The 14,920-nt window shown below is 39.4% G+C and overlaps 1 protein-coding gene across 3 annotated transcripts; it reads left to right on the top strand.

The window, feature by feature from the left end:
• Positions 1 to 1,002: 1,002 nt before the first annotated feature.
• On the top strand, positions 1,003 to 14,725 carry phf3 (PHD finger protein 3). 3 transcript variants are annotated; one of them, XM_031742901.2, is made up of 16 exons: positions 1,003 to 1,128; positions 2,268 to 2,518; positions 3,082 to 3,198; positions 4,053 to 5,370; positions 5,538 to 5,814; positions 6,192 to 6,243; positions 8,130 to 8,250; positions 8,352 to 8,508; positions 8,606 to 8,722; positions 8,911 to 9,033; positions 9,327 to 9,471; positions 9,583 to 9,757; positions 9,854 to 10,001; positions 11,848 to 11,937; positions 12,057 to 12,252; positions 12,341 to 14,725. In XM_031742901.2, the coding sequence occupies exons 2-16, from the start codon at positions 2,284 to 2,286 to the stop codon at positions 14,125 to 14,127; spliced, it is 5,058 nt and encodes a 1,685-aa protein (XP_031598761.1). In that variant the 5' UTR covers positions 1,003 to 1,128; positions 2,268 to 2,283; the 3' UTR covers positions 14,128 to 14,725. The 3 variants fall into 3 exon arrangements, with proteins under 3 accessions (XP_031598761.1, XP_031598760.1, XP_031598763.1); XM_031742900.2 differs by having other exon boundaries at positions 9,583 to 9,769; XM_031742903.2 differs by lacking the exon at positions 2,268 to 2,518 and having other exon boundaries at positions 1,009 to 1,128; positions 9,583 to 9,769.
• The last annotated feature ends 195 nt before the right edge of the window (positions 14,726 to 14,920 follow it).

Genomic DNA, 14,920 nt, shown 5'->3' with positions numbered 1-14,920 from the left:
AAGTTTTACACTGCTTTACACTTCAATCATTTTTTTTGAGCATCTGAATGTATGACATTATCTGTCACACATATTTTTTAAAATCAAAGATAACCTCAGTAAATATGAAATGTAGTGTTAAGATGGCGATTTAATATATTCAGAAAAAATAAAGCTATCCAAACATATATTTAATAAACATAAAGCAAAGATTCTAAGTAAAATGCATCCAAAATATATAAAACCAGAGGTTTATTTATTCAAATATTAAATCATTAAGGAGAATGTTCTCTGTATGAACTGAATGTATACCAATCGAATACATTTCATCTGACCAGACTCCATGAACACTTTTTGGAGTGTTAACATTAACACTCCAAAAAGTGTTACGTTGCACTTAGATGGAAACTTTACATGTAATTAAATGAGTTAAAGTCAAAATGTGGAAAAAAAGTGTCTGGTTATGCCAGCCTTAGCAGCAAGAACTGCAGTCAAGCATTGGTGTTAACTGGCGATGAGCATTTCACCCCAGTGTGGAGGAATTTTGGCCCATTCTTCTTTTTAGAATTGTTTTCATTCTGCCACCAAAAAAATGTGGTTCACGTTTAATTCATGATTTACAGGGAGGTGCCATTAATTTTTCCACATAGGGTCAGGTAACTTTAAGGAGTTTTTGCTCGCCTTTTTCCTTATATAAAATGCTTCTATTACAGGGTCTGCATTCAGAAAAGAATAGCAAATCTACTTTACTAAGTAACTAACCAGCTGTTTTCCATACCAGGCTGTGTTAAATATGTAACTTTGCCAGTTTTATAAAGCGAAGTTTTCTTCAAGCCCGTTCAGATTCTCGTGTTTTCTACGTGCGACGGTCGACAGTTTGATAAAAATAAACCGCTTGCTCTTCGTGAAAATTAACCATCCGGACACTGACAAAGCAGACACAACAAAAACAAACCATCCAGATGTGCTCTCTCTGTACAATCGGCTGCTAAGCTACCTGTAAACACAAGCCACGTGACGCCGCCGAGCTGCCTGTCAGGGACTTTGCAGCATCGGGGCGAATGACGGCTGAGTTGGAGGAAGTTACTGGGAGCTGCTGTGCTAGTATGTAACCGTACATGAGTTGGCAACAGCATCGCGATAAGAGAGGTGGGAGTGCTATAAATATGTATATGTAAAAATAACTATTTGTAAATATTTGAACTGCAAGCGTTGGAACAGATGCATGTGGGGGGTCATCAAGTAACGTCCGCTAGCTGCACTCAGGCTACAAACAAACTTGGCAGCTAGGGCCTGTGGTATAGCCGCCTAGCTAGCTCGGCGTCGTGCATATTTATCGTCGAGCTGTCTAACCATATGTTTGCACATTTTGTGTGGCGCTTTTGAAATTTTCGGGCGCGGCTGTTTATTGATGCAAATGTGCTACTTGTAAGGGTGAATGGGTTTCAAAAAGTGAGTTAGCTTGGGTGGTAACTTCCTCCATAAGTTACCGTTAGCTTGCTAACATACGCGATTGTCGTAAGCTGACATAAACGTTAGCCTGTTAACTAGCTAACAAGTCACGGGCAAAACCTGGCGTCAGGAACGCCGTGCTTCTCGTGGACAGAAATATATTTTTGGCTGAACTTAAATAAAAGCGTCCAGAGATGCGCTTCAGTTTGCTAACATTCGTGTAGCGTTTTTGGTTTGCACACTGATTGTGGCCTTCTCCAGGCTGTGAAGTCGTGGTGTTGCTTGATGTGAAAATAGTAGCATTTACTAGTAGAGAGTAATAGTTTACTATTAGTTTACTATTAGAGAGTCGTTGGATTTAGACATGCTTTTCTTGCATTTACATTACTCACCCGATTAAAGTCTTTGAAAATGCACAGAAACAAAAATAGCAGTGGCTAAGAAACGTTGGGTTAACGTATTAGGACTGCAGAGTAGCTGGATGAGGCTTCCCATATGAGGAGATTTAAGGTATATACCACTGTGCTCATCAGATATAACTGAACTGATGGCAAAGTCTCCAGAAAGTGCACCGATCGCTCGCTGTAACTTTGTTTTTTGTTTGTTATCAGTCACAAAGTTTTCGCTGTCCCTCGAAATCACGGAATATTTTGGGTTTTTGTTGGTTTGCTTAGTTTGGACTACACTTGTCCCCATAATTGGATGCATTCTGTGGTGCAGGGAGAAACATAAGACGTTGCTGTCTTTAAAAAAACAAACAAAGAAACATATATATATTAACAGTTTATCAGTTTGTCTGCTATTCCTGCATCTTTTCTGTGTTGTTTTTGGTGCAGGAAGGCAGCAGCATTCATGGATATTGTGGACACCTTTAACCATTTAATACCCAGTGACCAGTTGGATGACTCCCTGGTAATAGGTCAGAATTTGGAGTGTGAAGCCAGTAATGAGTTTGGGACAGGACTCAGACTGGAAGATTCACTGAAGAACATGCTCAGTGACAAAGATCCCATGTTTGGATGTGCAAGCACTCAGTTCAGTCTGCTGGATAATGAAGACCCTGCTTTTCAGATTGCTGGCTCCACAAGTATGTTTGAAGGCACAAAAAAAGTGGCCAAAATGTAGATAAATCAGTGTAGATTCAAACTTTGAGTGAAAGTTAACTAATACATGCATGTGTGGCTGCCTGGAAAAAAAAAGTCATCCACTGTTTACTTGAAAAGTTGATGGTGAAAGTTTTAAATATTAAGTTGTTAATGTATAACACTGATTCTTCACCTACAGAGCATTTTATCTGTGCTGGTTTTTGCTCAGTTAGACTTTCACTCTTTCGGTGCTTCAAAAAACAAACACTGGAGAGGGTCGTCTTGTACTGAGATATGCAGGGAACATTCTCACCGTGCTTCTTTATTTGTCAACACGTAAATGTCAGCGTTAGGGTAACTGAAGGTAAATTAAAGTAGCGTTGTTTCAGTAATGATGAAGAAAAATATGAACATTCTTTTTTAAAGAAACAATATAAAAGGATTCAGTATTATTGTAAATGTAGCAGTGTCAGACTGCCGTTGAATTTAAACTGCAGTTTTTACATTTTTTTTCAAATTGTATATTTATTGAGGACATTACATTTATTTATTTTTGCTTTTGCAGGTCTCGATAGTGGTTCGGCACCCACAGGCCTCCCTGGTGAACCAGCTGTTTCAGAGAGCGCACAAGTTAAGCAACTTGATGTCAGGCAGAAGAAACGTTCACGCAGTTTAGAGAACGGTAAGTTGATGCAAATTTATCTTCTTCCTCTTTGCACCCTGTGATACTTTCAGGGATGTACACAAGTAGATGCTTAAACATTGCTGCCCTTGCTATTTGGTTACATTTAATATTTTTATCTTATTAATGTACAGTCGCAGTTACTGGTTCAAAGGTATTACGACACCACAGGGCTCCTGTCCCGACAGACTGTTTCTCTCTTCTTCTCTCTCTCTCTCTCTCTCTCTCTCTTTTTCTGTGAATGCAAGTTGTAAACAAGCAAGGGGCAAAGCAAACAGATGACAGCGGTACTAACTAATGTTTAAAAAAAAGAAAGAAAAAAAGAGCAGTAGTGTGTCAAATCTTTTTAGAATAAAAAGTAGAATACCAACCTAAGCCAGGTGTAACCATATTCTGCAGCCAGATGTGGACGGACAGCACCAAATACATGAAGGATACCGGTGCTAGTACTGCTAAGGTTACCCTAGCTCTGCAAAATAGTCTGATATTGTGTGTGTGTGTTTGCAAAACTATTCAAACTGGAAAATGTTGCACATTTCACTGGGGAAGGTCATTAACAGTTTAATATATCCTCTAAAATACACAGGAAATATTTATTCGGCTAATGTAGAACTTCTTCCATTTAAAGTGCACTCAGTTTATGTTTTCTGACTTTTTCCCGTCTTTAGAGTAGTCGACTAGTTTGCTTTTAAAATTTTTAATCTCTAGTTTAAATTTTAATTTAACCTTTATTTAACCAGGAAGATCCCATTGAGATTAAAAACCTCTTTTTCAAGGGAGACCTGGCCAAGATACCATAATAGTCACCAAGAGCATCAGCAGCTTTTAAGTTTTGCTTTTGTTTATTTAAACAGAACATAGTGGTGACCAGGAGCCTAACACACCCACCAATACCATGACCCGAGGGCGGCCGGGAAGGAAACCAGCCAACAGGCTACGCAAGTCATTTCTTATTGAGAAAGGAGTCACAGGTCCTGATCTAAAGAGAGAATTAACTCTCGGAGGACGTGTCAACATTAATGAGCTTGATGGTGGGGTCTGGCTGAATCCAACTGTTGTATTGAGACGACTGACAGTCACAATCGGAGGTTTCAAGATTGAATTGCTACCAGGACCCTCGTACACACAGGGTGTCGATGCAAACCAGTCTGCATGCTTGGATGATGGTTTTTCTTACGGTGGAGAAGTTGGTTTCACAGTTTTGCCAGGTGAAGCAGCCAGTGTACAGAATCCCGCAGCAGAGAGTGTGGAAGAGATGGATGTAAGTCAGAAGAGCTCAGCTGATGATGCGAGTCTTGGGCTGGGCCCATATGTAAATCCAAATGATGTACAGACGACAAATGGGACATTAAATACAGGCACGGAAGAGGCAAAACTTGACAATCAGAGCGTTCCAGAGAAGCAAAAGCCAGTCAGTAAAGGAAATGATGATATCAAACAGCACCAGAGCAAAGAGAATAACACAGCTACTGTTAGTAACAAGACAGATGGTAATGAAAAACAATTGAATGTGTCTAAAATGCTGCCAAAGTCTAAACAAGGACCGTCATCAGTAAAGAATAAGGACTTGGTTTTATGTAAAACAAGCAATACAATTAAGGAGCATAAAGTTACCCAAAATACGCCATCCAAAATCACGCCAAGAGGAGAGCTGCACAAAACTAAATCTGTAAAGGAAAAGCAAGATGTTGCACCTTTGAAAAGGCCTGCAGAAAACATTCAAAGTGAGCATGCTACTAAAATACAAAAGCTACAGGGTGCAGTAGATGCTAAAGTGAAGCCGAAATTACCAAGTTCTCCTATTTCTGTGGGGAAGAAAATTCCATCGTCTGGCAACCGTGTTGGTGATCAGCAGGGACCAGCCAAACGTAGTATGCCCCAAAACAGCTCAAAAAGTGAGACTCCTCCCCCGCACAGTCATCTAGGAAATTCTTTAAAAACACCTGAAGAAGGAGGGCAGGAAAAGTCCAAAATGAAAAAGCTAGAGAAGATTCTTCAGAGACAAAAGAGTAAAAATGCAAGAAGTATCTCTGTGGATGAGCCGCAGCTGTTCATTCCAGATAATGCGCCCGTTGTGAAGAAGGACGCTGTGGATGAGCAAGTTGCTAATAGCGAGACCGTGTGGGATGGAAACAACTGTTGTGGCCTATGCAAAAAGCACCACAATAACATGTAAGTGTTGCTCCTTAATCTAAATATAAAATCAAGTTTAATCGCTGAGCTGATGTCTGTCTAAAATGCAAAGGAATTTCTGCATCTGTGCAGTCTGTTTCTGTCCCAGTGCTAAGCTGCAAACACGCCTCTAATAATCGTACTTGGGTTTTTTGGGGTTTTTTTAGGTTTATGGTAGGTTGCGGTCGCTGTGATGACTGGTTCCACGGTGACTGTGTTGGTCTCGACCTGGCGAAAGTGCGAGAAATGGAGGAGGAGGACGAGATGTACGTGTGCTTGAAGTGCTGCGAGGAAGAAACCAAGAAGGTGGGGCCTGAGCCAGTGAGTGCACCCAAACCAGAAGCTCCAGCAAAGAGCGAGATACCCGATCAGAAGCTGCCTCCTAAACCTCGTCCAGGGTCCTCTCAGGCCCTCACATCAGGGGGAGTCAGACCAGTAAAAAAGGTAAGCAGTATCTCTAAGTTCTCATAATAGAAATATTTATTTCTGTTTATTTATATCTAATGGATTTAAACTATTCACACACAGCAAATATTTTATATCTTTCCCCAGCTAATTCATCCACTGATACTAATCATAGCCACTGTTACCATTATGCAGTGGTTTGTCTCTTTGCTTTAACTTGGCCAGCACAAGAGGTGTGCACATGGGTGTGTGATCAACACAGTGCGCTCGCCAAATTTTAGTACACCAAAAGCTCACAATTTTTTTACTTTAGCCAAGGGGTATAATGTTAAGTGTGTTGGTGTTGTTGTCATATGTGTGTTTTCAGTCTTATGATATATAAAATTAACATTACGGGGACTTATTTCCTACAATAGGATGCAGAGAGAAGGCAGTCCACAGATGCCCGAGAAGCAGCTCATAAAACAGGTAATTTTTCATCAGCTTTGAATGTATAATTAACTTTGTCCTGTTTTAATATCACATTGGGTTCAAGGCCAGGCTGCGTTCACTGGCTGTGTAAACAAAATTAACTTCAGGACCTTCACAGCACATGAGCACAGTATATTAATGACAGTTAGTACAGTCCTTTGAGGTCTCATTTATATATGAGAGAGCTTAAAATTGCATCACCTTTTAAGTAATAGCATTACTTCTGTAGTTAACACCAGGGTATTTACTTATCAGTTTAGTAGCTGTATGTTTTAATAGAGTAAAGTAGGAACATAACGCAGCACAAGTCAGTGAACCTTCGAATACTAAAATACAACGGTCTTATTTTCCATATGGCTTTTTTTCTTCTTTTTTAAAATTTCAGACACACTCCCTCTCAGTGTGGGAGATAATAGTTGCATAAATTTGTGTTTATAATCTGTGATTTAATAATTTTGTTCTCGTTATTTATGCGGACGAGTTGTATTACTCGTTCTCTTTAAAATGTGATCAAAGTCTGATTTCAGTCAGGCAGCATATTTGGACAGCTCTTAATTTACTCTGTGTTTTAGAAATGTGCTTTGGATGGTAATCTGCTCAGATGTTGTCAGATGTAATTACACGTTATGGTTTGAGTTTTCACGGCAGACTTTTAAAAAGTATTTATTTTGAATTGTTCGTAGAGGAAAATACTCTACATGCCATCTTGGAAACAAGTCAATTTTGTGTCATTTAACATTTAAAATGATATTGTGCATTATACAGTATAAACATATCTGTGTCATATTGTACATAGTTTTTGTTAATGTTAGGATTTCAGGATGTCCTTTTTTATAGTTAAAAACTTTTTTTTCTTTTTACACAAATTGTTATACATGCTGCTTTCAGCATGCGTCATACTTAAAACCTTAGAAAAGTAATTATTTCTGCACAGCCATAAATAGCATATGAACTTTACAGCCTTTTCGTGTACTTGACCTCTACAGCTGCCCTTATGTTGTTGTCAGGTGAGAGCTGAGTGGGCTTTAGTGGCAGCATGTTGCCAGTTTAAAAGTGTGAAAAAAATATGTTGGCAAATGCTACACGTGAATTTTGTGATAAACTTGCAAATTGTTTTGCAGTTAAGTGTTGATATAAAAACTGAATAATAATTTTACAGTTAAATTCTAAAACTTGAATAATTGAGTATTATTTTATGAGTAAAATACATTTAGCTATTTCTTGAGCTCCTTGACTTTTACTGAGATGGGCTATTTTAGCAATGGAACTGATGACCAAGGAGCATTGATCACTGGGCCTGTTGAACTGCAGTTCCTCTAGTGGCCACTTGAGGTTGGCTGCAAAAGTGAGTTAGTCCCCATAGGCTCTCATGTTAAAGAGCTTTACAGTACCTACTACAGAACACAGTTTGGACCTCTGTGAATAGTTTTCCCCATCCACAAACTGAACAGTGGGTGCTTATATATTTTATTATATTGATTTTTTGTTTTATTTGTATATTTTTATTGCACTTATCAAAACCAGCATTACCAAGTGCTTTGCAGAAACACAGAAAAAGAACAAACTAGGGGAAATTTTTAAAAACAATTTACATATTAATTAAAATAGGCCAGACAATACTCAAATCATATTATGGTTCAGTGATGATTTTCATTGTGGCCTGACACAGTTTGACCCTGTGTCAGTCTGTCACGAGGGCTTGCTTATGGTCATCAGCAGCTACTTTGACAATTTGACTAGAAAAACATCAAATGTTTTAAAATTTGTTATTATTTGGTTTGGGATTAAATAGTTTTTGTAAGCAAAGTCTGTGTTGAATAAATGTTTCTTCATGACGACAGATTTTTCCCCACTCAGTGGATTTTGTCACTCTGTCTTCACAGGTGTCTCGATGAAACAAGAGTCAAAACATAAGGCTCCATCCTTGGCGTCAAAGAAACCCGTGTCTCTGGAGGCCATCAGGAGAAGTGTGCGTGATTCTCTGAAAGAAATCCTCATACAGAGGTCAGTTTTTCAACACTTTCGACAGTTGTGTGCATGTTACATTTTTTTTTTTTTAAATCAGGGCACTTCATAATTGCCCATGTGCACTTTCTGCATTTCAGATTGAAGGACTCTGATTTGAACATCTCAGTGGAAAGGGCTTCCGAACTTGCAAAGAAGATAGAGCGAGAACTTTTTCACTTGTATAAGGACACTGACAATAAGTACAAGAACAAATACAGAAGCTTAATGTTTAACCTTAAAGATACTAAAAATAATGTAAGTATCATTTTATGTCAGGCATGGTCCAAATGTAATGTTTCCACTTTTACTATAAGCATAGTTTGATTTGCTTTGTCTTTATTGATCTTTTTAGATCCTTTGTAAGAGGGTTCTCAAAGGTGAAATTTCTCCTGCTAACTTAATTCGAATGAGTCCCGAGGAACTGGCCTCAAAAGAACTGGCTGCTTGGCGACAAAGAGAGAACCGACATGTAAGTAATGCTTGTCTTTTTTTCCCCAATAGTATTGCATAAATTTACCAAACAAATGACAGTAGTTTACAGTTGTGATGTCCGATTTAAACTGATTAAATATTATTAAGGTAATAGTTTAACAGTGTATTTTTTAACATGTTGGTATTTTAGAATAGAAGAAAAAAAATTAATTCTTTGCTTTACAGACTATTGAGATGATTGAAAAAGAGCAAAGGGAGGCAGAGAGACGACCGATTACTAAGATCACGCACAAAGGGGAAATTGAAATTGAAAGTCAAGAACCAGTAAAAGCACCGGAGCCTGTAGAGGTGAGGGTATCATTGTGCTGTTTATTCTTAACATGCATAGTAAGTGAAATGTGATGACATGTGTAACCTTACATTATTTACATTGCTTCATATACCATCATCAGTTCTGTTCATCTGTCTGATTACTTTATGAAATGTACTGCATTCATATCTTTGTGCCTCATGTAAAAGCTCCTACAATTCTCCTCCCATGTAATCCATTTAAGCTGAATATAGCGACAGATTGCTTCTGTTTACATGCAAAAGACTTAGTGACGTGTTTACTTCAACTTGTTATTTCCTATTTTTTCCAGCTTGAACCTCCTCCCAGAGTGACTGAAGTCTCAGCAGAGCCTCCAAAAACTCCGGAGAAGAAGGAAGAGAACGCTAACACAGCTAAAGACACTACTAGTCAACACAAGTCTCACTTATTTGACCTACACTGTAAAATCTGCACAGGTACATGATAACATGAGGACAAAAAAAAAGATTAGAGATTAACCTGTGTCTTTAATAAAACATCTCAGTCAGTATTGTCACCATTGACCTCTGGCGTTATATTTTCTGAAGGTCGAATGGCGCCCCCTGTTGAGGAGGCACCAACCAAAGTGGTTAAAGTTGCAACTACAGTGGTTAGGAGGCAGTCTACCAAAACAGAGGAGACAAAGGGCACCACGCCGTCCGCAATCGACGATGACCTGCACCTCACTGTCTTAGAGGAGAGCTTCCGAAATGCTCAGACAGGGTACGAAGGACGGTAAGCAGTTGTTCTAGACATTTTGTGTGGATCTGGATAAATCTTTCTTTCAGCGCTTAATTCATTTCTCCTTCATTGTCACAGGTCTGATCATGCAGCTGGAAGAGAGGAAGAAGCTACTTTCCTTTCCAACCTTAAGTCTCTGTGGCGAGGATTCATTCATATGCACGCTGTGGCAAAGTTGGTGACAAAAGCTTTTCCCGTCTCAGGTGTTTTGGACAACTTGACTGAGGTAAAGTTGACACATCAGACTGTACTTGGGTTTTAAACAACTGTTGTAAACTATGGTTGACAATGAAAAGTGTTTCAGAACAGGGGGAAATTGAGGAAGATTGAAATCCTTGAAAATGCTTCAATTTTAATATTGTCTTTTCAAGGTTTGAAAAGTGCCTGAATTTCAGATGTGGTGCTTAAAAGTGCTTGAAACTGTATTTCATTCACCACAAATAACTATCTGACCGAATAGTTTTCTTATCAGATAGAGAAATAAAACGAGTCGCAAAGTCTAAAAGCAAAATTTCTCCGCCTGGGCTGCCTAGCACCTCTGCATGTCAGTCTGTTTCAATGTGTGACCCCTCCCCTGCCCCAGACAGTCAGGGATGAGTGCACTAACATGCCTGGAGATTTCCGTTTTAATAAGTGTTTGATGGAAACAACCATGGCGGAGTTTACACTATCGAGTCACATGATAGGTGAGTCCTAGTAAATAATTTTTGAGAATGTGTACATAACACGTGCACATTTTAAAAACTATTCTTATTATTTTGCTAGCTATCAAACTTGCTGGAGAAATGACTGAAACGCACTGAGTGTGATGCAGTACGGCGGCGCTATTATAGCAGTTAGTTATGGCATGGTGATTTATGGAATATGCTGTGAATAAGGAAATAATGGTAATAAGAGGAACTGATCCATATGGGCACAAAGAATAGCCACTTTTTTTTGTGCTACCGAAGTTCCCTGGCTTTCATTCAAAATCTGTTAATTTTTATAAATTGTAAATGGCTTCAAGCTCACATTGAGCCACTGAGACAATAGACAAATTTAAGTGTTTTAATATATGAATATTTCATACTTTAAGGTTGTCTGTTTATTTAAGGGAGATGAACAATACATTATAATTGTACCTAATATTATCACAGATGATAGACTAAATAAATAGATTTTAGGGCGTGGGTGCTTAACTAGTTAAAAAAACAAACATATGTGTCCTATTTGTTGTGTCACATAGGAAAGAAGCATTAATATCTGATGAGAAGACTTATTAATTTGGCCTTCTTGTGTATTATTGTGGTGTTTGGTGCAATTTTCTTGCTTTGTGGGGTGGTTGTTTTTTATTTCAAGTGGAGATTAATATGTCTAACAAGTTGATTTTTTCACATTTGCAAACCTTAATTTTTAAGAGAAATGTGTTTTTTGGGTTTGTACACTAGATGCATATTGCATCATTTCCTTTTTCAGTATTTGTCTGTGGTGCATTTTTCTATGTTTTAACAAAAGGGGAGCAAAGGACATTTAAGTCAACCTAAAATGATTTGTTTTAATTTTTACATGGCCTTACTGAGGTGATGCTAAGTGAAACATGCATTCTTTGTTTTTTTGGGTAATGTGCTGGAAAAGCTTGAAAATTGACCTTGAAAGTGCTTAAAAGGTGCTTGAATTTGACCCTGAATATTAGTATTCTTTGACACAGTTGTTTAAGCAACAGCCAGGCAAGAGCCAGTTCTGATGGATGGCAGTGGGATAAAGATTGCTTTTAGCACAGATACAGGGCCAAAATGGCAGTCAGACATGAGACATGACATGAGATATTTATGTACTAAAAAAACAAAAACAACAACAACAAAAAAACACAACACATTGCAGAAATGTGCTGACACTTGTTGTTGCAGAACAGTTTATTAGAAAACAGGAAATATAGACCACAGTCCAGCTGGACTGTGGTCTATATTTCAACATTACTCCTACGTAACTACAGATTTGAGTGATCAAATACTGCCAACTACTTTGTATCTCTAACACTCCATAAGGTTTGCTCTTTTTATTTATTCATTTAAAAAATGTTTTTTCTCCAATAGGACCTTCCAGATAGCATACAGGTTGGTGGGAGGATAAGTCCTCAGACGGTGTGGGACTACTTGGAGAAAATTCGGGCAACTGGAACAAAAGTAAGTTTCTCTTGTTTTCCGAGATTTGATTATGATTAGACAGAAATAAATTGGCTTTAATTATTGATTGATTCATGAGTTACAGATTTTACTGACACATGCTTTTTGTTTTATTAAAGGAAGTGTGCCTGATTCGCTTTTCCCCTGAGACAGAGGAAGATGAGATCTCTTATACTCTTTTGTATGCCTACTTCAGCAGTCGTAGGCGTTTTGGGGTGGTGTCCAATAACTTGAAACAAGTGAAGGACATGTACCTCATCCCTTTAGGTGCCACAGAAAAAGTTCCACATCAGCTTGTTCCCTTTGATGGGCCAGGTAACCGGAACACAATTATTTTTCTCTAATTAAATGTAAAAAAAATTTATTTTTTTTAATGTTCAAACTTAATCTTTTAATTTCTCAGGTTTAGAAAACAACCGTGGAAACCTCCTCCTTGGACTTATTATTCGCCAGAGACCGAAAAGGGATTTTCTTACTGTGGATGTGAACGAATCTGCAAGGATTATTCCCGAAATAAAGCCCGCGCCCATTTCCACAAAAGAAACCAGGGCAAAAGAGGAGGATGAGAAATTTTTTCTCTCTTCCTTGACTAGTGCACTTCAAAAGGAGAAGGAAAAACCACTTAACACTACTGAAGATGTCGACGAGCCTATTGCACAGTCTTTTGAAGAAACATCTGCACCAGAGGACACCAACAATCAGGAGCCCCAGAAACCCCTTCGCTTTCTTCCAGGTGTACTAGTAGGCTGGGTTGGAGAATTACCACCTCTGCCTGATGTTGGGTTCAAACCCTCAAGTACAGCACAGGATCCCCTGAAGACTCAGCCTGCTCCAAAACCAGAGACATCAGTTGGGAGCTCAAAAAGTCCAACAGCTGCTGCCCCACGAGAGCGCTTTGTCATCAAGAAGAAAGAAGCTAAACCTGCTAAAACTGAACCGGAGCTATCGAGCCCATCTGATACATCAGCTGCTACCAACTCGCTGGAAAAGAAAGCTGCAGTAGGGAGCCAGGGTACATCTGTCTCACTCAAAGATAAGCCTCCAGATGTATCGACTGAAGACTTCCTGGCAGGCCTGTCAGCAGCTCCAAGCGGGACTGAAACTAGCAGTGCTACGTCGGCAAACAAAGGCGACACTGGCCTTTTGTCTGAAAGTGAAAAAGAAACAACTGAAGGGAATTCTTTGCCGCAGCCAAAATCCCAGTCTGCTGCAGATCACGCAAGTAGCTCAAAACCTCCTTTAAGTGGAATATTGAAAAAATCTTCAGCATATTCCACTGTGAATGAAGATAAAACAATGGTGCCACAAAAGGATAAAGCCAGCCTCCCAGATCCTTCCAGCCCTAAACCTGTTCCTGTGTTGAGCAGCACTAGGAATGATCTAATCGTCCCATTTCACCAAGGATATTTACAGCTCTCTCAGGCCAAGCACAAAGCTGAAGAACAAAGTCAAACAGCCGTTCAGTCGTTTCCTTGTAAAAAGAATGAGCCTGGCGTAGCGCAGGCTGGTGATGTAGTGACTCAGACAGTGAATCCTCCTACGGTCCAAGGAACTCAAGCAGAGTGTCAAACAGGAGCCTCTCAGTCCCAGTGTAACCCAGCAATGGCACCAGCTCTCCCAGTAAACAACAGCACAAGACCTTCCCCTTTGCAGCAGCAACAGCCTCAGGAATCTGGCAGCTATGATTCTCCATCTGCCCCTACTTCTAATACTTTACCCACCCCTCATATCCAGAACCAGAACCATAGCATGCAGTGGGCTCAAGACAGCACTTCACAGGCTCTTCCTGGACCTCAGTCAGAGTACCCCGAGAGTTGCTCTGAACCATCTGGCCAACCCTCATCCGTGGACAAAGATTATAAGCGTCTAGAGGAGCGATACAGTGACCCGTGGGAGAGGCCGCGGCACACAGAAGACAAAGACCACGGGAGGCATGGCTACCACAGGGACTCCTATCACGGTAAAAAGAGCAGGCACCACGAGCGGGAGAAAAAGCACGATCGCAGCTATGATGATAAGTACAGGGAGAGGGGCAGGCACCACGGACATTCAGATGACCGCTATGGTGAGAAGAGGAAAGAGAGGCATCACAGCGACGACTACAGCAGCCGTCACAAGGACAGGCACAGACATAGACGGGACTCTGATTACGAGAATGGGCGGAGAAGTTCAAAAGACAGTTACTCATAATTTTGTTCAGAGAGCGTTTGGGGCTCTCGGGACTGTTCGGTTGTTGTTGGTCTCACAGCTGGTACAAACCACTTTGGTTGGTGCTGGTGGAGTTGTTGTTTTACGCACCAGTCTGCATCTGTATGCCGTGTCTTTCACTAAAGTTACGTTTTATGTTACTCAGCGTACAAGCCAAAATAATATAATTTCAATGGAATTGTGATATTATGGATCAGTTCAGTTAAGACCAAGAAAAAAAAAGTCAATATTGGAACATTTTTAACTTTTAAACTTTTTATTGTAAATATGTTGTTCATATTGAGCTGCTGTACTGATTGGTTTCGGTCTCAAAGCAACATAACAACAAACAAGTGGACCACTTGGATAATTTGTGCTGAGTTCATTTGGCCTGAATGTAATAGAAGGTATTTAACTAAAAACAGCAGCTTGTTTTTTTTTTAACATTTCTTTTAAATTGCTTAAATATTTTATAAACCTGCTTTCTATTGAGAAAGTATGTACATGTTGGCTTGTAATATACATTAGAGATGAAGTGTGCCTTTGCACTGTGTTATTGTACAGTTCGTAATAAAGCTGATCCTTTTTTTATTGTTAATTATTTAAAGAAATTCTTTGTCTAAAAAATGTATTAAAACCAACTAGGTCAGAGTTGTTAAACATGAGGCCTGGGGGGGAGAATCGGCCCAGCAAAGACTCTGATCTGGCCCACTGGATGATTGGGAAAAGTGAAGGAGGGCATGCGTTTTTGAGTAAAGTGTATTTTTTATAGTTTTACAGCTTTTCCTATTGATAA

This window comes from Oreochromis aureus, linkage group 13 (assembly GCF_013358895.1).
Source record: "Oreochromis aureus strain Israel breed Guangdong linkage group 13, ZZ_aureus, whole genome shotgun sequence".
NCBI classification, from domain to species: Eukaryota; Metazoa; Chordata; class Actinopteri; order Cichliformes; family Cichlidae; genus Oreochromis; species Oreochromis aureus.
Note: the sequence above shows the minus strand (reverse complement) of the source record. Positions and strands in the feature narration are given on the sequence as shown.

Bases quoted from the DNA above. Each gene is read 5' to 3' on its own strand.
- phf3 (XM_031742900.2), top strand. From the start codon at position 2,284: ATGGATATTGTGGACACCTTTAACCATTTAATACCCAGTGACCAGTTG. The intron at 2,519-3,081 runs GTATGTTTGAAG...TTGCTTTTGCAG, and splicing joins TCAGATTGCTGGCTCCACAA to GTCTCGATAGTGGTTCGGCA. The intron at 6,244-8,129 runs GTAATTTTTCAT...CTGTCTTCACAG, and splicing joins AGAAGCAGCTCATAAAACAG to GTGTCTCGATGAAACAAGAG.